This window comes from Haliotis cracherodii, unplaced genomic scaffold, assembly GCF_022045235.1.
Source record: "Haliotis cracherodii isolate W230 unplaced genomic scaffold, xgHalCrac1.p SCAF_7, whole genome shotgun sequence".
Taxonomy (NCBI): Eukaryota; Metazoa; Mollusca; class Gastropoda; order Lepetellida; family Haliotidae; genus Haliotis; species Haliotis cracherodii.
The window spans coordinates 47,849,832-47,877,413 of NW_027266330.1; the positions used below are offsets into that span (position 1 = coordinate 47,849,832).

At 39.1% G+C, this 27,582-nt stretch overlaps 1 protein-coding gene across 1 annotated transcript; it reads left to right on the forward strand.

The window, feature by feature from the left end:
- Positions 1-1,862: 1,862 nt before the first annotated feature.
- LOC139447516 (uncharacterized) lies at positions 1,863-26,523 on the forward strand. The gene is made up of 9 exons (XM_071228920.1): positions 1,863-1,970; positions 15,960-16,683; positions 17,975-18,077; positions 18,545-18,684; positions 23,129-23,249; positions 24,079-24,145; positions 24,792-24,995; positions 25,234-25,363; positions 25,553-26,523. The coding sequence occupies exons 1-9, from the start codon at positions 1,863-1,865 to the stop codon at positions 26,521-26,523; spliced, it is 2,568 nt and encodes an 855-aa protein (XP_071085021.1).
- Positions 26,524-27,582: the final 1,059 nt, after the last annotated feature.

Below are 27,582 nucleotides of genomic sequence, written 5' to 3' on the forward strand. Positions count from 1 at the left end.
AGTGTTCAAAGCAGCCTTACCTACAATTACATGAACGACAATACAATGTGGTACAGTACACTTGTTGCAAGCTATGAACAGAAGAGAAGACAGGCCCTTTCTACATACGTTACTATCGAAAGATATAATGTACTCTCACGTGCATTTATCTCTCACCAAATTAAAGGACACAACATTTTTTTTATCAGACAGTTTAGTGGAGAACCCAAATGATAAGAAGCCCTCTCTAAATAGATTAACAATACACACATTAAATCATCCAATTATTCAAAAAGACATACTCAAGGAAGTTAAAGACAAAAGTAGAAGAATATTCTGGGAAACAGCAAAATCTGTTCAATCAGCAGGCAAAGGTATGGCTTCGGGTTTCAGATATTCCGAAGGAATCCTACCGGTGAACTAGACCCAGCCTAGTCCAGTCATGGTCAATATTTTGCAATTCTACTGAGACAACTTCGTGAGAATAGCAAGGCTACACGTTGTGGAAAATTCACAAAATGTGGAATGTTACAGATTTGGCGCCGCAAGACTTCCACCTCCTCCGAAGTTTGAAGAAAATAATTATCTGACAAGCATTATGCAAATGATACAAACGTCATCTCAGTTGTATACCGCCTTGGGGAAGCCTACCCCATTGGAATCCAGGCACACCAGCATCGTCGTCAGAAGTGTGTTGACCTCGGAGGTGCTTAAAACCTCCACCAACGCAGTTCATCATAGTTCTGGTCACAAATTTTCACTCGCCCGTCGTAAGACAGAATACTCACAAGGACCAGTGTCAGAACGGTATTATGGCATCGGGCATTAAGAACCACGACATATTTGCCTCACCGTCGTTTCCTTTTTAAAAAATATCAAGAACAAGGCCCGACTGTATAGGTTAACATATCATTTTTACTTCGGTGTACAATTATTTTTGCTTTTACATTTTTATGATTTAGTTTTCGACGGTTGTCATTTTTGTCGTCACAGAGTCCCACTTTATACAATGGTATGAGGCAACGTGTCATTCAACAAAACCGGGTCTTGGTCTGAAGTCAAACCGGAGACAAGATATTTAAAACCGAGGCCTCATAAACCCTAAAAAGACTGACATAAATCTTCCATATGCAATGGTGGTATTTTAAGAAGAGCAGTCGATTACATGTTACCAATATGTACTTCAGAAGAAAGGAATGTGTATGTACATGTGTGTTCACGGAAACGTGAACAATAGGATGTCACAGGCTGCTCATGAATAGAGAAAAGTGAACACAAATGTAATGTTTTGTTTCAATCATGTGGTGTGACTGTTCTGTTCTATATGACATCTGCAAATACTTTAAAGGTGATACATTTACAAACCACATAGCCACACAGTGAAAGTCGAACAAGAAACTAAATGACAAGGTATCAATCAAGGAAACTTAATTCAACTGTCATTTAATTGTGTGTAATCTCTAGCAGATGGATAGAAGGCTCAGGCGTTAATATATCCTGGTCCCGATGGAATAAGCTTCCCCAGTGGCAATACATCATTGCATCTGTCGCCATAAATAAACCTTTATTAACACATGAACACAGACATATCCATACAAGGAACGCACGTGACTCAGAGCGTTAATGCGTGTAGTCATGTTTTAGACTTCAAAGTATCTATCGGATCGTTTGTCATCTTAAAATAGAGCGACTGTCAATCATAGTGTTTTGTCAATCTTTGGTAAGAAAGCCTACATGTTTGAGCGCCTAGACAGTCAAACCCTCAAGAGTCGGTCCTCTTCCGTCAGAGAAATTCAGCTTAGGATTTCGCTGCAGCAATACTCGGAATCTGGAACTTGAGTGATGAGTTGTTTGAGTTAAATTGAGTGTTGTTTGCTGTAGAAATGAGATTTCCTCTGTTGTTGGTGATACCATGCCTGTTGTCCACATGCCGTGGCGTAAACGTTGGCGGTTACTACGTCGGCAACTACGGAACGCATCATGAATTTCTGGTATGTATTATGTGGTATTGAAAAAGGCCCAGCCTTGCTGTGTAAGCATTCGCTCGTCACACCGAAAATCGGGGTTCGTTTCAACACATGGTACAGTATGTACAAGGTATAAGTGACCTTTGTGGCCCAAAATATACAATTTTTGAAATAACCCAAATATTTAGATATCGGTATTTAAGTTGTAAAATGTGTTCATATGAATGTTTTTCAATACTTTTCTTTTCTGTACTTATAACAACCCCATATTAACAGGTCAGACTAACAAGCATTGGAGGTTTCGGGAAGCGTTTCATTAACATTGAGCTTAAAGCAAATCTTTGACCAAAGCTGATTTTCTTAGGAGTTGGTCACAGACTTGCTCATAGTTATATTTTCTGTGGAGATTGGGAAAATCGACCATTTTAAGTTATTGTAGGCATAAACTGATTACGTGCCTACTTGAGTTTGCTTTAAACCAAAAACGGGAGGACACGCACCTTTGACTCCCATATTTCCACTCCGGGTTATTAGTCTTGGTGGACGACAGTTGGTGTCAATAAGGTACCCGTGTTCCTAAAACGCTAGTACAATATGAGTTTTTTTTGTTTTGATGAATGAGGATTAATCTAACAGCATCACGAGGGGAACAAGGTTTTTTTTTATGCGTCCAGCTTTAGGTTTAGCTTTAGGTTTGCCTTTACCAAACAATTTGACGTCCAATATAATGCATGCGTTCGCTCTCAGGACAATCCGATGAACTACATGTATTGGAAGGTTATGAACTATCAACAGGTACGTTATTATATATATCTACATAATAAATGATGGTATCTAGAAACGAAATTACCTTCTTCATACAAACTTGATTTGTCGACTATTGCTCTGTGATCTTGTGTGTATTCAGACGGGTATACGAATAAGTTGCTGTTCTTGCCCTATAATTCTTCAAAAACATTAAAATTAAATTCGGTTAAATATAAAACAGCGAACACTTTTACAAGCGGAACCATTATCTCTAAACCCGTAATGGAGAAATCATGAGACACGACCAGATTGGGCAGGGAATTCCTGGGTCAGAGTCAACTATATCAACAAAAGTGTTCCGTCATCGTATTTTTTAAATGATGTTATACTCTCGTACTGTGCATCATAAACCCAAGTTAGACGTTGCTTCAATATAATGAATTGTCTGTTAAGGTGCGTGTCTAGCAAACCGTAATAGAGATTTCAGTCCTCATTTTACGGAATGGTTTAGCGTAATAAGTACAGATAAACCGGCAAGGCGTTTATTATCAAAACAACCGGCAAAAGACACACGCTACAGTGACAAATTTGATTAGTGAGGTGGGGTTAGTTCCTACAAAATTATCCTAGCTTAATTTGCCTCACATCCAATTAAAGCGTCCTCAAACAAATTATAACACACTACCAAAAAGAAAAACATAACTTCTGTTGTTGATATAGCCTATTGAAAAGTTTGTTTGTCTTTAAAGTAAATTGTAAATCTTTTTTAGATGCACTGCTTACAATGCTGATGCAATTTCATTCGAAAAGACTTCCGGGACAATCAGTCTTAATGACAATTAAAAATCTGGCTTACCCTTTTTAAGTTTGATTGAATGGCTGATCAGCAGTCGGATGTGTTTATTTGGAGACGTGCCTTAGGTTAAGTGTACATGTAAATTTGTGAATTACACCAGAATCTGTCAGATATTGTTCGTCGGTGAGTGAGTGAGCTGGGTTGCCGGTTATACTGTTACAGTATTCAGTTGCTTTTAGGCGTTCAATGTGAATGTGGTTGGAACGTATGTCTCAGACATTTAGCACTTTGGTGAAATTGGCGAGCATGACTATATTACTGGTAAGGCATTATACACTCTTCAAAAAAATTAACGCACAGGTAGAATTTCAGTAAATTTATTGTACCTAATAAAGTCGATATATTTGAAACCGTAGATACACATATGAAATTTTGGAGCTCGGTAGTCAGATGTTGTTGTACAAAGGCATTGAAACATGTCCATTGTCATGTCACATAAGGCCACAAGGTTGCGCTAAACTCAGTATCTCGTGTGACCGCCCCGGGCAGCAACCACGGCTCTGCATCTCCTCCGCACTGACTGGATAAGCGTACGAATTCTGTCCTGTGGAATTCTGCGCCATTCTGCTTATTACGCGTTGACCAGTTTAGGGAGTGTCTGCGGCGCGTTGTGACGTCGATCGAGTTAATCTCAGAGGTGTTTGATTGGGTTGTGATCTGGTGATCTCGACGGCCAGGGAAGGACATTGATGTTGGCATTATGAAGGTAGTCTACCGTGACACGTGCTTTATGCGGTGGAGTGTTGTCCTGTTGAAACAGCTCCCTATGGCGGTCAATGCTTGGAAGAAGGTGAGGTTGAAGAATTTGATCAATGTAGCGTTTGCTGTCAAATTTCCCTGAACCACAACCAAGTCAGATCTCCTGGTGTAGGATACCACCCCCACCCTCCACCCCCCTCCCCCTCCCCCTCCACGCACACACCACGACACTACCGCCACCGAAATTGTCGAATTCGTTTGCACAATATGGGGCAAAACGGTCTTTTCGACGACGATAAACACGTTGTCTTCCATCTCGCCGGTGAAGAAGAAATCGTGATTATTCGAGAGCGCTAATCCACACTCGTCTCAAGTTTCTCAAATTCCAAGGTTGTAAGGTATGGCACCAACTCAAGCGTCGCTGTTGCAAAACAGGGACGAAAACTGGTCTTCAGCCTCGCGAAGATGGTTCCTGACAGCCTGGTCCGATATCCTCCTCAAATCAGGGATGCGTCCTGCAGTCTCTGTAGCTGTGGCATTGCAATGACGCAGGTGGAACAGTCGAATGTAGCGACCCTGTGCAGGGGTGGTTACTCTTGGTAGGCCGGTTCTCGGACGGTCTGCAGTGGAATTGAACTGTGCAACAGAAGACTGCGATTCCCCTCTTTGGATACGTCCTGTGGCGATGTTCCGATCGGCAGCGCGGAGTCTCGGCATTTTCGAACTTGAACAATGTTGACAATCGAATGACAAATTATTGGCTTATGCTTGCCTTTTATAGCCACTACCACGAGTGTGACATTTTTTAACAAGTGTAAAAAAAAATGCCGTTTAAGACATTGCAAATCGGCAATGGCTGCGTTTTGACGCACCGTTTGTCGAATATCAGGCCACCAATATTTCTCAATAACATATATCCAATTAATATACCGGACTTTTTTGTGTAGTCAGGTTCAAAGAACTACATCCTACCTGTGCGTTTCTTTTTTTGAAGATTGTAGACTCACGACAAGAAGGCGATAAAAAGGATGAGGGTTCATTTGGGATCACATTAAATCGTGTGTAAACATATCGAAATCTCTTGTTAGTCCGAAAGAGTCCATTGAATACCAAACTGTTCGTCTTAACCAGGGTTCACTGTATTTGGCGTCATGTGTACTTCGTGGGTTTGTAAACACGATGCTCATCACCACCCGTGAATATATACACCTGCTTTAGGGTGTGGTCGCTATCTTTAACCAACGAATAAAGCAAGGACCTTGTTTCAGCAGGAGGGATGCAATGTGTGCTCCGATCAATGAGCCCAGAAGTCAATGTTTCTCGTTTGACAACGTGTGCATCATCATCATCATCATCATCATCATCATCATCATCATCATCAACAGCTATGTTTATCCATGGAACAGAGCTCATTTAACTCTATTATCACTTCTTTATCTTAGTGAAAATAGGCACGCGTCACTACCAGAGCGCAAAGAGTGTGTATTCACGGTGATGGAGAAGTATAAACACCGGTGACGTATTTAACAATGTGTTCACTGTGATGATTAGTGTGGCGCATGTACTCATGTATACATCAAATGTAGGAAAAGTGCAAACTGGAATAAATCATTCATCATCATTCATTTCATCTTCTTTCAAAACTATAACAAGGTTAGACATGCAAATATATCATTAACCCTCTTGGTGCCATGGGACCATATATGGTCTTTCACTTTTCACACGCTCTCAGTGTCACGGGACAATATATGTTCCTGTGAAAATGGCCCTTTGTAGCTGTGAATTAAGATGTCAAACACTGAGTGCGCAAAATTAAAATTATAACCATCATCACCCTAATAATCTCAGCTTTAACATCCTGTAACTCGCGAAATATGTCGAGATTAGTGAAGTGGTTACCGCGCTTCTCGACATTGTTCTGCCTTGTTGAACTTCATCCGAATGATGGAGTTTTTTTTATTATGCACGCATGTCACATCCACGTAGCAATTATGATATTTAATTTGAAAAAGAAATTTATTAGACTGGTTAGAAAGATTTACTTTGCCTCACTGTACAGCTATTGGAGTGAGACTAGCGACATTTAGTTCGCAACGGAAGTTTTTTTGTTCAAGTGTTGCATGTTTTTATCGCCCGTGTGTCATGGCGATTTAGCACGGCGCTTGAGACGAAACGACATGTTTACAGAAAATATACAGATCTAGCTATGATCGTTAATATTACGGTCGTATAGTGTATATTAATGGGCAGGACGTTCATGATCAAAACGTAAACATTGAATGGACAAGCCGCCCGAAGTGATCGACAGGGCACGTTTGCATCATAGCAGTGCCACGATTTCTTGTCTACCAGTTGTCTTTCATGCTCGCCCGTTTCGAATATAAATACTGCTTTTTTTCATATGAAATAGTCATTTGTGAATGCTCAAACAAGCTAACCGTGTAAATGAATTGCCCTAACCGTTTCACATTTTGTCACAAAAGGAGATTTCAAAAGTGTGGTCACGACATCTAATATATATCAAATACACTTTATAAATCTTCTCAGAAAATGTTATATAATCTCAATTTCTCAATTCTCAATTTCTTTATTCAACGTATTGAGGAGGCCACAGGCCTATAGTACAATCATGATTACAGGAGCAATTGGTACAATCATATAATTTCCATACTTGATTTTCTTTATATAAAAGCATGATATATGTACATAGAATCATAACACGATAGTCATGGATATTAGATCTCATTAATATTAGATTTACAAATTATTGATTATTCTCGATTAACGTATGATAATGCAAGTCTTCAACTCTTATTTGATGTTATCCGAAGTCAGCAGTGAGTAAACGCTTTATTTTTTTCCGTCTAATGACGTTACAACCTGCAACGCCTGAGTTACGAGTGATCGAAAATAGTTTTGTTGAACAGATTGAATAGATTTGCTGCCCGTGAAAACGATCAACGGTTTTGATTGAATCTACGTGTACGTACTTTTTTGGTGGTTGTACGTTAGTATAATCTTGTTAATCATTAAGAAATAATAATGATGTCAGATACTGAGCGATGTCAATTTGAGTATTGTTAGGGCTGTTTAGCGATCTTTCACATTTTGTCCTTTCTGTCCCATGTCAATTTCCCCGCAATTTTCCCAGTTGTTTTCACTAATGAAAGAGCACGGACACGGAAACCTTCATGGACGCAGCCGGGATTTCTTCAAGATATACATTCCAAACTGTCATTCATATTGTAACATAATCTTTGATACAGTCACGAACTAATCACGACCACTTCTGTCAATGTTGTTTTGACGTCAAAAACACTGATAAACTTCATCGATGTTTTTTATCGGTAAATATTAATCACGGAAAATTTTCAGTGAATACTTCGACACAAATATCATGCGTCTATCAACGTCATGGTATATACTTTCTCATGATATGAATTATTGGACATTTAGATTTCAAACAAGGGCGTATTCGGGTGCTTCCATATTACGATTAATGTAGAAAAGCAGGAAACTTATAATACCAGCACTTTTATCGATGGCTGGGCAGTGCATAGATCTTTTGGATTTGTCGACTTTAGATAATGTAGGAAAGACAATCAACTCGAGTTGCATGTTATACAATTTGGTTACATTGCGTGAAGTAACACTTGTTGTGACACTTGTGATAAAATATATCCGTTTTTTAAATCGATACGTCATGACAGTGCGGCACTGAGCGGTATGCGAAGCCAGCTGACGGCCAGGCCAATGAGGGTTAAACAGAGGATTATCTAAAGTTTAATTATGAACAACCCGCATGATTGATTGGACAGTATCTCATGGTCGGTCATGGGCGGATAATGCATGACTTTGGCTTCATGGATGGAACTTTCAATATATTATTCATTTATTTACTTTTACTGAAGTCAAAAGGTCCATAGTATGCGTTATTGTTGATGTAGATGAGTGTACACAACTTTTCTGTTTAACACTGAATGATGGACAACCATGGGAACTGCCGTGTATACGGAAAGGGAGCTAATAGGTGCTGGGATGCAATTGTGCTGTGACGTCATAAAGAAAGACGTTTGACGTCAACTGGCTTCCGTAAATACCACCATGTGTAAGAGGACTGTACAAACATAACGTATTTTCTCTCGTTAGTTCGTATTGTAATATACACGTTATTTTGAAACATTTAAGTGTACATGTCTACTTTCAATTAATAATACATAATATCTTAAAACTGCAATTATTACATAAACATTTATAAGGCCGAAAATTGGACTGCAGAAAAAAAGAGTGCAAATGTTTGATGCCATATATCTCTGAAATAAATATGACAGAAGCTTGTGAATTGTATTTTTGTGTTCCAGTGACACTGTACTTTTTAAGATATGATGAGAAGTCTAAATGTATTGTTTCACCCAGGAGGTCCCTTCTCATGGTTGGTTACACGTGGTACAAGGATAGTATCGTATGTGGGCAAACGAAAAGAAATGATACTCAAGTCGCCATATTTTGATTAAATGTTTTTGAGAACTACATCCAAACTGGACTATGCAAACTTATTTTTGTAAAGTAGCGTACAATTCATATATAATATTGTTTGTTGTTTAAGATTTACTCAGAAATAGTCCAGCTATATGATGGCTGCCTGTAAACATTCAATTCTGGGCCAGTCCAGTGATTGATATTGTGAGCAATTATTCACGCCGTCGGGGTACCACGACACGCAATCAACCAGGTAGCAGAGCCTGATTACCAGATCCATTTGGTCGCCTCTTAAGACCAGCATAGGTTGTGAATCCCCACCCTGTCAGATATAAATGTTTGCAGGACATGTCCTTGAAGTCATTTATGACTTTGTCCACTTTCTCATATGTCAACCATCATCTTGTTACTGTCACTTTATATGTGTATGAAATTTTCTGACAGAAAATTTTAAGAAGTTGACTTAACGTGTTAACAATGTTAAACGACAACCAGATTATGTCCTTGTGTAACGTTTATCGAAAACAAAGAGTTAATTCAATGTGACGAAACATGACGTTTGACTGACGTACGTCAGCGATGATAGATGTTGTATAAAGCTTGGTTGATGTGACCGTGTTATGATGTATCGTGCGGTTCTTCCTTAAAGCTGCATAATGACGCGAAAATCACTCTCTTCGTGTCATAAGAAAAGTGACAATTATTATACTGTCTCGTAACGCTAAGTGAGTAGAACCAGAAGAATGTTAGATGAGTGGCCAAGTTTATGTAGTGTGCTCATACAAATGAACAAAATTGTTGTTTGTGTTGTTTGTTGTTTAATGCCGCTCTCTGCATTTTTCCGGCTATATGACCGGCGGCCTGTAATAATTGAGTCCGGACCAGACAATCCAGTGATTAACATCATGAGAATATACTGGAACGTGGATCACAATAAGTTTTGTTTGTTTGTTTGTTGTTTAACGCCGCACTCCGAAATATTCCAGCTACATGACGGCGGTCTCTAAATATTCGATTCTGAATCAGACAATTCAGTGATTGATATCATGAGCCTCGATCTACGCATTTGGGATGCTATGACATGCATCAACCAAGTCAGCGAGCCTGACCACCCGATCCCCTCAAGCATAATCGCCTCTTACAGCAAGCATGGGTTGTTGAAGGCTTATTTTAGCCCGGATCGTCGCGGGATGTCTCGAAAAGACGTCTTCTTTAGTAACATTACTTGATGCGGATAACACGAGATCGGATGAGGCGATATGTTGGTTAAGAAGAAGTCGCTCAGGCTCTTATAATTACCTCATTGTGAAAAGTATCTGTTAAATGTATATTTGTTTGCAATGGATACAGTAATAACACGCGACAAATCCCATCATCATAAGAAAGACACATTGTCAGATTCCGACTGTATCTTCTATAAAGCATGAACCATTCTCAAATAGTGGCTGCTTGTACTAGTCCGAACTGATGCCGATTTATAGTGCTAGCCCACTGAGATACCATGAAGCAGCTTAACATGAATACCCAACTCAGACACAGTAAACTGACTCCGAGTCGACCAGTCCTTGTTTTAGCCCCTTAATGCCGAGCGCCAGACAGGGTAACAACAAGTACCATCTTTTAACGTCTTTTGGTATGACGCGGCCGAAGATCGAACCCCGGACCTTCCGCTCTCCGGGCGGACGCTATACCACAAGACCAGGCGGTCGACGTTCTTTGAAATACATGCAGACATAAAGGGAAAGTACTGGAAAGTCCTCCCTCTAGATCTTGTCATACTGTCGTGAGGATAGTTTTTGTCACTCTGCATCTTCAGGCATATATGTTAATATGAAACAGATGTGGCAGTTTCACTGGTCTCTTTCATTTCTAGCTCACGTGGGAAAATCAGTAGAAGGGAATTTGCTATTTGAACATTATTATGATAAATCAGATCACCAATATACCTGAGACCAAGCTGAAAGTTTTGACCAAATTTACTTTTCATGGTCCTGCCAATCCCAGCAGAATTTCTTACCCGTATGCATAAAGAAACAGATCAGTTAGAAAGGCAGCTCAATTCGTGCCAAGGTCAACTGTACAATGGGCCATGTGACCTTAAATACCGAATAAAATATCTATCTGTCAGTTCGTGCCCATTGGGGATTAAAAATGTTCTAGCCCAAAATTTGACATCGATGTAATAAAATTGACAAAAATATTGAGGCAGTCCAGTATTTCACATATTGTTTTCTGGGTAAACCTCAGATGGCGTTTGCTTTTATTTTTAACCAATTGTCCCTAACCTTTGAGATGTAACTATAACTATGATCACCGCGTTAATTGACAAATGGATCAAGGAATTCGGTTTCCCCTAAGCTTGTCGTGTGGGATAGGGGTGCACAAAGTAAAAAAATCAAATGTTATGATGCAATTGAACTTGGTTCGTTTCTGAGGTTGCAAAAGGGCAAGCAAATCCTTTGAGTGTTTAAGTATCCACATGGTATTAAATCGATTATCCCAAATACTTACTGTGAATCTAGAGAGAGGCCATAGGTATACTTGATTGTATGAAGGATTAGGGTTAATGTTTAAGATTTGTTGTACATTTACTGGACCCATCAATATCTCCTTTGCACGGATTGTTTATGTGGATCAATACACATGTTTATACGGATTTCTCATTGGGCGAGCCTAGTCACATGACCGCGAAACTGACGTCCGTAAGCGTATATAACGACAGATTTGACGTTCATACGTTTTTCACCCGACTGTTTCTTGAAATGACGCAAACACTGACGGACTACATCCACATTAATGGGGAAAGCCCTAGGAATTACGTCGCACGAATACATATAGATATTACACTCAACGCATTATCATATATTGGAAAACTTCAGAGTGTTTAACAGAGTGTTTAATCAAATATACTCGCTCCGACCCATCCCTGTTAACATTACGAATGTTTTCAGCAACATTCCAACAGAATCTATGAATATATTGCAGTATCTATTCGAAAGATCTGTTATAACCATCGTTGAGTTATCGCCCAATTGAACAATGATGGCAACATCTAATAGCCACAGGGTCATTGACAACTTCGGAAATCTTCTCGTCCCGTTGATCGTGTCCGCCATCTTGACGTCTGTACTTGATGTTAATGTAGTACAACGCACTGTCATTGTGACAGACTTACTGCGGTAGTTCTTAACAGACCTTTCTCATAATAATGATGATATTTAAATCTTTTTTTAGCCTAACTACAAAAGATGTTACTCTAGAGCAATGTGACTATGCAAACGCTAATGTCATATAGCGTTTTTGGAAAGGACACAGATGGATTGTGCTTGGATGTCAGTGTTAACAAGCAGTCACACGTTCTTAATGGATTGTGGAGGTATATAGCCTTCGAGGTACAAAATAGGGATATAAAAAGTGTAAGAATTAAATTCGGACCTTCATAGAGTGAGGCCAATTTGTAAAAACGTCGTCGGAAACTCCTCATTTATACAATTATGAAAATGTGTTCGTGTTGTAAATTGAAATGAGCACTTGACTCGCGACATGTTTGTTATGACCAATACATACTTTAAATGTAAATTACATGTAAAAAGCGGCACATTCGGGCCTTTAAAATCCCCATTTTTAGACAGATACATAAGATGAGACATACAGGTTTACCTCAAAGTGTAATGGAATCTTCCAGAATACAGATTTGATCTTTTTAGAATTTGTAAAATAATAAATATAGAAGAATGAGACCTGTGCTTTATATGCCTGAAACAAAGCGATTATCATCAGTTCTAAGTGAAAGGCCCTCCTATCTCAAACATCATCCTGTTTATGTGAATGGCTCGAAAACTAGCTCTTTATAACAACACCGATATCAAGTCATTATAACTCATTCTATTCTCAAATGGTACGAGAGCATTTTAACAGAATATTTACACATACACACACACACACACACACACACACACACACACACACACACACACACACACACACACACACACACACATATGTGTATATATATATATATATATATATATATATATATATATATATATATATATATATACTGGTATGATATACATGTTTATTTGTAATTGACGGTCGCAATAATAATCCAATTACCTTTACCTGTAAATACATATATGTATGAGAGCTAAAATAAATACGCTAAAATAAAATAGATCGTGAAATTCATCAGACGCACAGACGCTGTTGTGTCCTCACGGGGCAGACGTCATCTGCCGGTTTCCATCGGTAAATTAGAGGTACTGTGTTTAGATAAAGGCACTGACATGTTGTGGGGAAGTAGTAACTAATCTTCGAAAGAAGAGGAATCTTTCAATAATGCATACTGTAATCCCTTGGAACTAGGCGATGTATTATTTCTTTATGATTGTATGAAATGGTCTTAAAGTACAAATTCAACTTGTGATATTAACCAACTTCTGTTGAAGTCATTAGGATTCAGGAATACTTCACTAAGTCCACAGTGGTCCAAAGTTTTCTGTACATAAGATATGTTGTATGTCGGATGTCTGTCGTAATATGAATAATTGTATGATAGAATGAAAATATGGAGGAACTTTTTAATTTTTCATTATTATGTATTGGCGAATATCTGCAAAGTGGGGTATCTGTGGGTGATTCCATTTCAATGAAGAGGCTGGCTGCAAAATGGGGTGTCTCTAAAATGGGGAGTCACCTTTAAACCCTAACAGTTGTATGTGTCTGAGGATCTCAGCTAATTCAGAATAATACAATACAGTGAACACATGAGATGAACTGTAGTGAAAGACAGTAGCTGTAAACCGTGTAACATTATAAACTATTTCCAGAAGCCTTGTTTACATCAAATTGGGTTTAAATCAGTAAACTGTATATTTGAGATTTATTAACAATCTTCTTAAAGTTTCGTGTAGTGTGATAAGGGTTTCAAATATTAACAAAGTAAATTCTGTTCATAGGAATATTTTACAAATCTCGACCGAAGCACTCTCTAAATCTCCGACATCACTCGGTCTAGCGATACACAATAATGATGGAATCACATGTTAGAACGAGGATCACACGTAACGAACGTAAGGACATGTAAGTTTTCCAAAGGATAGAAATATATACAGCAGCACTATCAGAACTATGAACATCCTTATTGACTGCAAAATTACTGGTAGCAATACACATGATGTCATACAAGCATCGTTGAGCTGATCATTGTGTTCTTTTTTTATATATAGTTTAAAATATTAAATATTGTTTTAAAATACTTGATACAAAGTCATGAGATTTCTTGGTGTGAAATGTTAAACTACTTACTGTATGAACCCGTGAGGATCCGGGTTAGAATAGGTCTTCGGCAACCCATGCTTGCTGTAAAAGGCGACTGTTTGTAGTGAGAGGCGACTAACGGGATCGAGTGGTCAGGCTCGCTGACTTGGTTGATGTATGTCAACGTATCCCAATTTCGTAGATCGATGCTCATAATATCAATCACTGAATTGTCTGATTCAGAATTGATTATTTACAGACCGCCGTCATGTAGCTGGAATATTTCTGAGTGCGGCGTTAAACAACAAACAAAAATTATTGTGATGCACGTTCAAGTATACTGAGGATTATTTACGTTTGATTTTCATTCTTTATTTCTTTCAATTATTCATTTGTCATAATCATATGTATTTCATGTACCAATATATTAAGTATTCAGGTAGCTTATGTATTAAGTATTTGTACAGTGAGTGATGCCTGTCGCAACCCTCTACTGAGGATCACAATGTAGAGGTTCTAACCAGGAGGATATGGCGTCAGTCCCTTTTCTCCCTCTTTTGTCATGTTTTTATCGCTCATTATTCTTTGCTTTTTCAGATGTTGTTCTCATATGTAACACACTGTATTTTCTTTTCCTTTTTTGCTCTTTTCTCATATATCACATATTGTTTCTTTTTCTTCTTATCTTTTACCATCTATCACATATTGTTTCTTTTTCTTCTTATCTTTTACCATCTATCACATATTGTTTCTTTTTCTTCTTATCTTTTCTCATATATAACATCGTGTTTCTTTTTCTTCTTATCTTTTACCATATATCACATATTGTTTCTTTTTCTTCTTATCTGAAGCAGCCTGTATAAAACACATAGTTAACAATGTAAGAGTACATTTTGTAAAGTGTTAGACATCAAAATGTAAAACGCATGCACGTTTTCCATTTCACGATGTGAGTGAGTGAAGGAGTGAGGTACATAACTTAACCTTGCATCATCAATATTTCAGCCAAACGGCGAATCATTTATCATACCAAGCAAAAGTACTTAGTGTAAGAAAGCACATGTGCTGTCAGTGACGTACCTGAAGCTGATGTGATAAAATGTCACGTGGAGCGATACACGAGAAATATCGTGATGTTGCCGAGACTAACACTACACTTACACGAGAACTTTCACACGGATATAACTGTCACATTCGTGTCCATGATTGAGTCATATCTCTTTTGTTCATTGTATGTGGTTCTTTTCTCCTGCAGTTACTTTTGATATTTCAAGTGTATACTTTCTTTTGCCCGGCAGTGTATTGCACAATCAGGCATGTATTAGGCAAACATACATTTCCACTAACGGGATCATCAAGCAATTTATTGTATGCCATTACAAAATATATATTCGTTTTATTCGCATAACAAAATGTGTGTGTCCTTGTCTAAGAAGATAAAGAAAAAATCATCTTCTTTGACAAATCTTAAATCATTCAACATCCAGTCCATTACTTTATTATTTAATTTGTTTCACACATCAAGGAAAATAACGACAGCTACCTGAATATCCCAAAGTATGTTTTACATTCTCTAACACAAATTGTAACTGAACGATGAAAAGAACAAATGCGGAACAATGTAGATCTAGAGGAAACATGGGGGGAAATTCGCTCAGCTGTCCTGGAGAAATAGAAGCTAATTATTTCTCTTGAAAGTGAGTTAAGCCACGTTCCACGAAATGTAGCCTATGACTTGCATAAGTCCGTTCAAGATTAGTAGGTAGTACGTCATAAGTAGTAAGCATGGGGTGGTGGTATTGTTCCTGTGGAAATCTTTTGTTGACACTGACAAGGCTCTGTTTCTCTGGTGTCTTTTTCTTATTTCATCCTCCAACTATACTGTCCCTTTTAGCATGATACATTACTAGAAATGTTGGCCTAGGGTTTTGGTGACAGGCTGGCTTGTAATTTACTGTCTGTGATGATTTCAGGGCGATGGTCCGCTAGAGGAAGGGCAGGGTTTTGGTGATGGCGATGTAGTTCAAGCTGTTTCACTACGACAGCGATTAGCAATACATACTTTTTTTTCACAACGGATGCACAATTTTCAGCCAGTTCAATTAGACCGTCAACGAGTTCATATTCCTCAAACAAGGACCACTGAATGTACGACTACACATCTTCCACATCCGGTCACGCATTATCCACGGGAACAACTTAAAAATCCGAAACAGATTTTTTCAAAAGTTGAACCACCATTAAAGACGGCGCGGGACAATCAACAAAGCTCTTCGAAAAAAACATTTCTGGAAGGATATAAAAATGATCTGACTCATTTGATACAAAAAATGGCACTTCGAAAAGGAGGTAGGCAAATATTAGAAAAACTTAACATCATTGAAAAACAGATGTCCCCCAGAACTGGACAGATGCATTCTAGCATGACTTTGAACCCCGAAAAGATTGATCGTTTGCTCCGTGTTTTGGTTGGACTCAAATCATCCGAATCAGGGAGGAACGTACTCCATCAGCTGGATCTGACAAGATTTGCTCGTCTCAAGGACCCGATCTCGGTCCCGGCAACTCGTTCGGGGACTCGTGTCTCGAATGCTGATGTGCCTGTCGACCTTGACTTTAGTGCCTATAACTTTAATGGAGGCCCCAACTGTGTGGACGAACTGTTCCGGTCGGCAATGGACAGGTACACAAGAAACAGTGAGTACGGCAGTCATTTGGATTTTACGTCGCTTTTGTAAATCTTGCAGGCATATCATTTGGTAAAATCCTGTCATCCGCAAAACACATAATAATATTTTTTCAAAACAATAAAAGATCTGAAGTTCGGCATGAGGTATGTAGATATGGTTCCTTCTCATCCAGATCAAAATCGTTCAAAACAATTCAAAGTTAGGTACGTGTAATGAAGCTGCTACATGGCATTTCCATAGCCAATTTAGCCTTAGTCCATATCACACTGGCTGTTAACATAAACGGAATATACTTTTATTCAAAGGACCAGTAGTTTGTTACAGGCGGAAGAAGGGGAGGGGGGATTCAGAAGGAGTCAGCGGAGAGTCACCAACAATTTGACAGTGTCATACTGGTCAGATATAATAATACACATATTCTGAGAGGACATGAGGTCATTCAAAATTTGACAAGCATTAGGGAAGGGTAATTATTTCATCAAAAACCTATCCACTAAACATAAACATTCTGACACATTATAGTGAAGATGTTAACACTAACACTCCACTGCACATGAGACAGAGTCGTTCGATTAAAGCGAACCTGCAAAAGTACTTAATTGATTCAATAACATTTTCGCTCATCATGCTTGTCGCAAAAATAGTTATGCTGCTTTGAACCTTTTAATAAACGTCCTACATGTGCACAAATGTAAAGTTTCTCCTGCACCATAAGCATTGGTAGATATATACAATAAACTACGGATATAACGTACTCAAAGGGACCACAAATTTGATTTCGTTATAACCGTGGTTCTTTATAAGCATATATACAGCATAACTACAGCAAATACATGTAGTAGGGACAAAAAAGTAAGTTCGCTATATCCGTCAGTTCGTTATAAGCGTGTTAGTTATAAACGTAGTTTACTGTAAAAGTTTCCTAATCCCATTTCTTGCTTTGGTAATATGTGAATACCAATATCAACATCAAATAAAATATATTTATAGATTTCAAGACTAGTGTAAATTTCACTATCAATGTCGATACTAGTGTTAGTGTCAGTATACCGAGCTAACTATTCTTTGCGAGACCATGTGGACATTCAATAACCTCATTGCTGGAATTCGAGTCTAAAGACTTGGTCCCTATCTTAGCCATCTAAATGTTGTGCTAGTTGCCTCACAAAGACCTCTCAGAAAATGTACAGGTATTTTTTGGTTTTATTGTGGTCTACTAAAAGATGCCTTCTGTAGCTTAGCTGGAACGTGCATCAAGTAGCATATTACTGTGCTATGTATCCCATGTGTCTGTACAGGTAAGATCGATGAGGTGTATGGACGTGCCCCCGGCTATATCACGACAGAGATGGACATGGTTCTGACCGGCGACCAATGGAAATACTTCTATAACAATATGTCGTACGTAGACCGCAATCTTTCATTTCCGACACCATATTTTCAATATTTCACTTCATAATAAAAAATTGATGCATTTACTAAATCCTTTGGTTAAGTTTCCATTAAGTGTTTTGAAGGCTTGGTGGCTCGATAACATGTCTGTACTTCACATTTATGATCAACGAACTAACTATATACTATACACTGATATTTATGAAGGAAACACCTAGTTTTAGACACAGTAAAATTGTATGCTATCATGGGTTCCAAGCCTTCTCATCTCATACGCTTTGGAAACACTGCACACAAAAACATCTCAACATTTGATTCTGACATGTGTTCAATTTTACATGCGCTATTTCAAATGTCATGACAGTAAAGCTTATTTCCCTATATTTTTCATTGATCCCTTATTCTTTGCCATCAGTATATGTATAATAATGTTTTGATATGTTAGATTGTTGAAATGTGTTTGATCAATTGTGCAGATTTCCCCCAAGAAGAGGGAAGCGTTCAGTAGACAGTGATCCCCCCGAGTTGACACGACATAAACGAAAGGCAATCAAACATAATAGATACTACTGGCCAGGCAAGGTGATCCCTTATGCTATCAACGAAGAAGATTTTAGTAAGTGCGCTTCATTATGAACGATTCTTGAGAAGTTTAATTCAGTATACTATTCTCAGGGTGAAGGCGTGATAACAATAACCTATATAGTGAGTGAGTAAGGTTTTACGCTGCTTTTATTCCAGCACTGTCACGTCGGAGGACACCAGAAATGGGCTTCACACATTGTACCTATGACGGGAATGGTAGCCGTGATTTTGGCATGACGACCAAACACTTTAACCACTTGGCTACCACACCGTCCCATATAGCCAAAATAAGTTCAAATACCAGATAGAAGATATTTGGCTAATCTTGTCATGTGATATAATTTATCTCATTCATTTGATATTTTCACAGGGTGCCCAGCTACAAGTGAAAATAACAAATTATAAGGTCACGAGATCAGACTAATAATTTACATGACATAAAATCCAACTGTTTGATCGCACTCAGCTTAGTGTGAAGCCACAGTGACTTCGAGACAGACTGATAGTACACGTAGTTCGAGGATTAACAGTTTTCACTCGAGTCAAATAAAAAAATGATGTATGTTTAGATGAATACATGTTCATCTCTAAAAGACCCGTGAAAATCCGGTGTAGAATGTGTTAGCTTGTCAAAATATAGAAGGTCTTCAGCACCCATGCTTGCCGTAAAAGGCGACTATGCTTGTCATGGAGGCGACTATCGGTACCGGATGGTCAGGCTGGCTAACTTGGTTGATGCATGTCATCGTATCCCTGTTGCGGGGATTGGTGCTCATGATGTCAATCACTGGATTGTCTGTTCCAGACTCAATTATTTACAGACCGCCGTCATATAGCTGGAATATTGCTGAGTGCAGCATTAAAAAACAAACAATCAATACAATCATCTCTAAATATATAATATAAAGTCAGTGCAAATTATGCCGGTTCATTATTCAACATGGTGGCATGGCAATCATTATTTTTCTCTAAAACTTGGAGACGAATTAATCAAATCAGAATGAACCTCCGTGATGACAGGCGCAGGGTATCCCACATGTGTACACAATGTACCATACAAATAATTCCTATTTTTTTCTACCCAAATTGAGGACAGGGCGGACGAATATCATGGAAATAACAACATAACATAAGTTCATCCTAAAATTTATGTTTTTCAAGAATTAAGTATTGATTAAGTTCTTGGTCCTTGTACATTTGTCTGATCCTTAGCATGGAGTCGCCAAGGCAAGGTATGTAACTAAACATTTAAATTCATAACATATCATATAATGTGAATGAGGGGCAAAAGAAAGTATGCAGAGGTTTTTATGTTATTGAAATATGAAGAATTGCTGACATCCCTCGTTTATGCAACAGTTTGTGAAACGTGATCTGTAGCTGGGTAATTTTGTGTACAAATAAATTGGTTCTTTGAAGACTTGTGTAGAAATGAATTTGCAACCACATGACCCCTGCCACGTTTGAAATGTTGTAAATATATTTACTGATTTTCAAAGGTGTCTAAGATATCCATAAGCAGTTGTGTTTTACGTGAAATTTGTTTGTTTAAAAATATAATAATTTTAAAGCGAATTATTTTTTCAAAATATAGCCATTTCTTTGAGTGATGACTAAAAGCCAGTACACTTCACTTTTTGGTTACAGTATTGCTAAGTTAAGATATTTTCCATTTAAAATCAAATATATGATAAAATCTTCTTAGAGGTATATTTTCCTTTGCTCCTCAAAAATATTTTTATCAGTAAATCACACTCTTTTATAGATTCTAAGGAAGAACTATATCAAACAAACAATGACACATTTCACAATTTCCGCCATTCAAAGGCTCTTTATTTGAAATTATAGGTTGATGATGAAATAGACTTAATATCGAAATGTGCAGTTTCTCCAAATAAAAATAGTTTTATCACAGAATTAGCTCGAAATGTGTTAATATTGTAAGTATTATCACAATAGGTACATTGTACTAACAAGCTTAAGGATGAGACAGTGATTGAGGAGACAAATTAAGATGAATGTGTAGCCTGTGTAACGTCATCAATCTCTCAGCAAAACAAGTGCCTTAAAATAACCTTAAGGGTACATTTTAACCGATATAACACAATCTATGTGATATAAACAGATAAACGATAGAACTAAAGTTACAGTTGTTGCAATCTGTCAAGCTGTTTATGGGGTATTTCTGATATATGAATGTTTTTTTTATGAAGTAGTGGTGCGTTAATACATTTCTGTGTGACATAACACACTTGCTGACTAAGCATAAGCATTTTAACTGATATTAGAGAGAGAGAGAGAGAGAGAGAGAGAGAGAGAGAGAGAGAGAGAGAGAGACATCGTGGGATAACATATTTCTCCGTCCTCCGTCCGCTTGTCCGTGAAATTATTTTCACGCTCTGGAACATACATGTATAGTTCGTTTTAACCGGAATTCGTTATAAGCATATATACAGCATAACTACAGCATATAGTCGGGACTAAAAAGTTAGTTCTTTATATCCGTTAGTTCGTTATAAGCGTGTTCGTTATAACCGTAGTTTACTGTAGAGAGAAAAGCTCAGCAATACGATATTTTGACAATCGTTAAGAATCTCTTTCTGAAACACCACAAGACATAGAAAGCTGAAACCGAATGAGCGTGTTTGTCCAACTAAAGGGCCGCTTTGAAAACTGTTCCAGTTATATCACAACGTGTCGGTTTTAAATGGGAGGAAAGCAGGAAGTGATATAGATACTCATGGACGTTACAACTTCTATTAAACGGGTATTGTGCTGACAAAGCAATGATCATCATGATGACAAATGTACGATAATAAGATCATGGCACGACTAAGTGACGTAACTTCAGCTGGTGCGTCCAAGATTTTTTTTGTTTGTTTTGTGCCTCTTTGCATACCGGAGGGAAGCTGACTGGGCTCCGGAGTTGAAAGATTATTTTCTTCATGTCGTTCTGTAACCCAGTGTTATCCAGTTTGGGGGTTAGCCCCCAATGGACCATGTACGTTTTGGTTCAGGGGATTACATCCTCCCTATCTCGGCCCACCACGGAGAGGCGTACATAATCAAGCTATTATTATCATTATTATTATGATGATGATGATGATGATGTACAGATTAAAATATAAAATGCAGCAAAGGGGTATGGGTGATCCTGGCAGTCAAGCTGGTTACGCTCATTATCCAGCTTGCCTCCTCTACACGCAGCCTACACAACGAATGGGACTTCTCCCAGGAAGCGCTGCCTAGTCAAACCCACCCAAATCTTTTCGGAGAATGTGAAGACTCCCCAACAATGCAGCCTTCGGCATTACCCTGATTGTCAGAAGGGATGTATTCCTGGTAACAAACCAGGGTACTCTCCCGATGTCAGTCAACAGATTGGGAGGTACCTAACCTAAGGCACCGAGAACAATGTGTGACATTTCGAAAGCGAGGTCCGCGTATTTGCCATGTTTTTCTTGAATCTTGTCAATCAAATTGGTGTCAAAAGGGGTAAAGAAAATAAATGATATAAATTATTTCATTGGATTTATAAAAAAAAGGGACAAGATCAGGTTTGTTGGCCTGGATATGTCTGAGGCTGTAAATGGGCCTATTCAAAGGAATTTTGTATTTATCATTTTCCATGACGCCCTCTCCATATTTTGGGTCGTACCATGGATGGGCGAAGACGATCGAGCAACTCCATCATTTCGCTCAAGATACTGTGTTTATGCCAAAGCTGGGTATCAACTGACAATGTGTTGGACAGTCTCATTAACTTCATTACATAATCTACATTTCAAATTTACATTTTCATGCAAAATCACACATTGACGGTTTCGAATGGAAAGTGACTGGTCCTGGGCAGCAAACAGAAAGCATTCTGTTTCACTATTTAGGCCAGCCGACCTCATCCAAACGAAGGACTCTTTAGGGTTGCTGCACCTCTCAACACACTGCACACAAACGCGATGCAGTGGTCGTTCAGTTAGCCTCTCCTTGAAGAACTGGGTCTTGGCTGATTTGATATGGCATTTCACTTGGTTGACACCCATTTCTGTACCGTCCAGCAGTATTATTACTAGTAGTAGTAGTCGTAGTAGTAGTAGTAGTCCAACATAACTATGATAATATGAATTAACTGATACCTGTAAAGCAGTAATTACATGGTTTAGATGATATTGATTACTTGGCTTTGTCGAATTATAAGCCTACTGTATACACACATTGCACACTGCACACCCTACTGGTGTCAGACAGATCGCGGTAGTACTATGACGTTTTATAGCATATTGCGGTCAACATTAAAAACTGTGCATAGTAGAAGAGCAAACATAATGGGGGAACAGTTTCACAATGATTAATTAACCTATAAAGTTGATAGCTAAAAATATAATTGAGTTAAATGTTTCTTAAAAGTCATTATACGAGCAATGAGAACATAATCACAGTTACATTTGCCCTTGGGTATATCTGTATATTGTTTTCAGGCTGGAGTGACATAATGTTGTTTGAACGCGCGATGTACGATTGGGAACAGGCCACTTGCATCCGATTCAAGATGTCTACCGCAAATGACCAGAATAGGATCCGGTTCCGCAATGGTGCTGGGTTTGTATAAATACTGGAATCGTTTTTTTGACATGTTACATTTAATGACATGTAAAGCTGGTGAAACAAGTTCAGTGTACGTGTGCCTTGGACCCTCAAATAATGGTATATGATCCACAAACTCATTGTGACGTCTTTGCGGTATCCGGAAGTCACTGTACACTGTGGATGACAAATTCTTTATCATTTCTCAAAGGCCTTTTAAGACGTAAAGAAACGCCACTGCACATCACTGGGAAATAACACAGACGTATCAATATATTAAGCAATGTACGTCCAACAGAAGACTTCTATTCTTAATTCATCTTGACAGTGTTGGATTTGGAAAAGGCGTAAACTTGATACATGTTAGAACATATTTATCGCAATTTAGATGTACAGTAAACTACGGATATAACGAACTCAAAGGGACCACAAATTTTAGTTCGTTATAACCGTAGTTCGTTATAAGCATATATACAGCATAACTACAGCAAATAGTCGGAACAAAAAAGTAAGTTCGCTATATCCGTCAGTTCGTTATAAGCGTGTTCGTTATAAACGTAGTTTACTGTAATGCTCTTAGATCAAGTCCTACATAGGAGATACTAAGTCCTACGTAGAAGATACTAAGTCTTACGTAGGAGATACTTAGACAAAAAATAATTTCACCGTGGCCCTACTACGCTTCCGTAAAATACGTAGTCAAAACAATGTGCACGTGTCCAAAATATACGTTTCAATTTATTTCTGATCGTGTTTCTTAAAGCGATTGTTGAACTACCACAGTTTTACAGAGGTGTGTTCACATAAACGTGAGTTGACTGTGAACTTGGTTTTGTCCTTGTAGGTGTAGCTCTCACGTGGGGATGATTGGTGGCGTACAGAACATCACCCTCCAGGGGCCCTGCCGGATCGTGAGTAACACCATACACACATTACTGCTGGACCCGTGAACATCCGGGGTAGAACAGGTCTTCAGCAACCCATGCTTGCCGTAAAAGGCGACTGTGATTGTCGTAAGAGGCGACTAACGGGATCGGGTGTCAGGCTCGCTGACTTGGTTGATACATGTCATCGTATCCTAATTGCGTGGATTGATGCTCATGATGTCAATCACTGGATTGGCTGGTCCAGACTCGATTATTTACAGACCGCCGTCATATAGCTGGAATATTGCTGAGTGCGGCTTAAAACAACAAACAAACAAACATTAATGCTTGCTATAATAGACGCCCCTGAAACTAATTACGATGGCGCTCTATTGCTTGTTTCCAGGTTCCAGACCTCGTATCCTTAAACTCGTGTGTAATAGGTTCGGCACTTGGTTTCATGCTGAAGAAGTCGAAGATATCTTGTGTATCAGATGGACAACATGGACAGTGTGGGTGGAGGTCGGTGGGAAGGTGCCCAAATTCATGATAGGGTTACCGTGGGAATTCCAGTTAAGAATGGGTTCCCTAGCGAAACGACTACAGACATGGCATGCTTCCCTGTGTCTTGAAATTATATTTGACAGTAGTGTAAACCAATGTTTATCATTGAAAGTATCTCTGTTTATAGCGTCGTATCGTGCTTCACGAAATTGGCCACTCCATTGGACTCGTGCACGAACATCAGAGACCCGATCGAGACCGGTTTATCACGATTCTTCACGAAAACGCCCGACCTGGAACGGAATGGGACTTCAAGAAACGAACCTGGGCGACTGTGGTTAACCATACCGTTGGATATGACTACAAATCCGTAATGCATTATGGTCCAAAGGTAAGACGATGTCTTCGTGCTGAGACCTGGAACTGTGTTACCCCCTTCTCGATCATATCATGTGCTCCTTGTAGCACTCCATCTGTGACAGTGTGGCCCACCTTGTGTTCCATGTGCCGCTGTCGCCAACTTATAAGTGTTCATGTCATCCTAATCAAGATGTGCCTTCACATCAACACCCTCTTTACACTCACACACTCACCAAACTCCCACTCACTCACTCACTCACTCACTTCAGGCTTTTTCAATGGACCGGATCCGGCCGACCATCCTCGCGAAGGACACGACATTCCAGGACGTCATTGGTAAAGTGACAGAGCTCTCCTTCGACGATAAGAAGCTTGTGAACATGATGTACAGGTGCAGCAGTAAGTTTCATCCACATCCAGCACAATCCCCTCCCCCTTAAAAAGTTAAATAACCTGAAATGTGTTCTATAAAAGTTCTCTGCCCAAAAATGTATGCCTCGCTGCAGTGACAGTATATATTATTTTGTCTCTGACAAAAATCCTAAAAGTCAAACCATTGAAAACTAATGCCCGCGTTTGTATTTGTAGGTCACTGCTCTGATACGCTGACCTGCAACCAGGGCGGCTATTTAAGCAAGAATTGCAGGTGCATCTGTCGGCCTGAGTACCCCAATTGTGAGGTATACAGGAAAACAGACACACGGGACTTCAGTACCTATCGCTTCTACGACTACGACTGGATGAGCCTCTTCGCAGCCTTCTCCTGGAACGCCTTGAACACCGTGGGCTTCACCAACGACTGGATCAGTTCCGCCGACCCATCTACAGCGATGCCAAGTACAAACTCTAGGGCTGCACAGCCGAATATCCTCCACGAACGTTACGATACCTATATTCCTCGACCAACTCCGGAAGCGCACAAAGTGCTGACACTTGATGTACACTCAGGTACGGTGCAACAGCCGGCAAATTCCCGGAGGCAGCCCCTTCCTCCACGGACGATGTTGCAGCAGAGGTTCACCCCGCGGATGGTGCGCCAGCCGGTACCCTACAGGTTTCCTATGATGCGATACAAGCGCACGGCACAACTGGACCACAGCACCCACCGCAAAATTTTGTTTACTAACGAGCACGGAGTAAATTCCGTTTGGGATATGAAACAGCCTTTTGAATTTGGCTCTTTTCTACTTCTCGTGAAAAACAAAATGCAGGATAAAGATTCCTTACCCCAAGATGATTTGCCAGTTGCTTTGCCAATAGCCTCCGCATCGTCAACAGCTGCAGCAACGTCGACAGCTCCAGCAACGTCAAAAGACTCTCCTTCCAAGCGACGGGTTCCAAGGGCGATAACTTTCCTGAACAACAACAGAGGTACACGGTACAATGCACGCAGAGGCAAAGCTACACGTTTCGACACATACAGACGTCGGTACAAACCGAGAAAGAGGAGAAAGTTAAGCCGAGCTTTCTTCAGGGGTTTCAGCAGAAATGATCGAGAAGCCAGACTTAGGCATGCGTTTTACAGATCGGCGAGAAGACGAAACTCATATTGGAAATGACACGATGAATTTCAAGATATATACAGTATCGTATTGCTATGATCACTTCCCTGCATTGGTGTAGGGTAAATATATATGTGCACTATTGCTAGCAATATGGCCCTGCTATATTTATACAAATTTGATTTGATCATAGCAAGCCTATGATTTAATTGAGTATGCTAAAAAGTCCATACCTTCGGTTCATTCTTTGTTAAATTTCAAGATGTCATGATGTAATTTCAACGAAAAGATTTATTAATAAAATCACAATGTCATTTCAAAAATCAATGTTGTATGTCGATCGTCCTTGTGAAATGTGAAAGTTCAAATTATGTTTTTTGGCTTTAATGTTATCGTTGAGAGTTCGGACATATTGTTTTGTTCATGCCTCCAAATAATTTATTGGCAACCGACTCGAACTTATCATTTGTTAATTAACATTGATTCAACTGAACATATTCGCCGCTGAAAATATAAACTGAGGGAAACAAATTAGAGGACACTACTTCATCGTAGTGTTCCTTTTTTATTCCAAGAATCTCACCCACAATGCACGACAAAGCTTGCAAAGATTATTTATTTCCTTGAATATATATTTCTTAAACGCACTTCAGAGAATAATCGAGAGTTGCGTCCCTTTGAGATAATGGCGACTGCTCGTGCTTATATCCTGGCATTCGTGACCAACTCGTGTTATTCCGGGACAAGCCGAATAGCGACTCGTGCCCCTCTCATGGCCATATTTTCGACCGAGTTCCGTCTTAGCGAAAACGGGCATACCTAAAACAATTGTCAACTCGTTGCGTAATGGTTCACATATATTTCCCAATATATTATATATATTTTAGATGCAATTTAAAGCACATCGGGACATGCGGAATTATACTGTATGATTGACCACATTTAACTGTGTCGTGTGTATATTTTTAGATGTAAGACATATTTTCGCACATAACATTTCATCCATAGGGGTTCGAGTCTTCTTGCAGGTTACGGAAAGGGGCGAGTGGTGTCGAATGATATCCTGGATGAGGGCAGTTTGTAAACCACTGATGGGAGTAAATGCATTTGTTTCGT

Bases quoted from the DNA above. Each gene is read 5' to 3' on its own strand.
- LOC139447516 (XM_071228920.1), top strand. From the start codon at position 1,863: ATGAGATTTCCTCTGTTGTTGGTGATACCATGCCTGTTGTCCACATGC. The intron at 1,971-15,959 runs GTATGTATTATG...TGATGATTTCAG, and splicing joins GAACGCATCATGAATTTCTG to GGCGATGGTCCGCTAGAGGA. The intron at 25,364-25,552 runs GTAAGTTTCATC...TTGTATTTGTAG, and splicing joins CATGATGTACAGGTGCAGCA to GTCACTGCTCTGATACGCTG.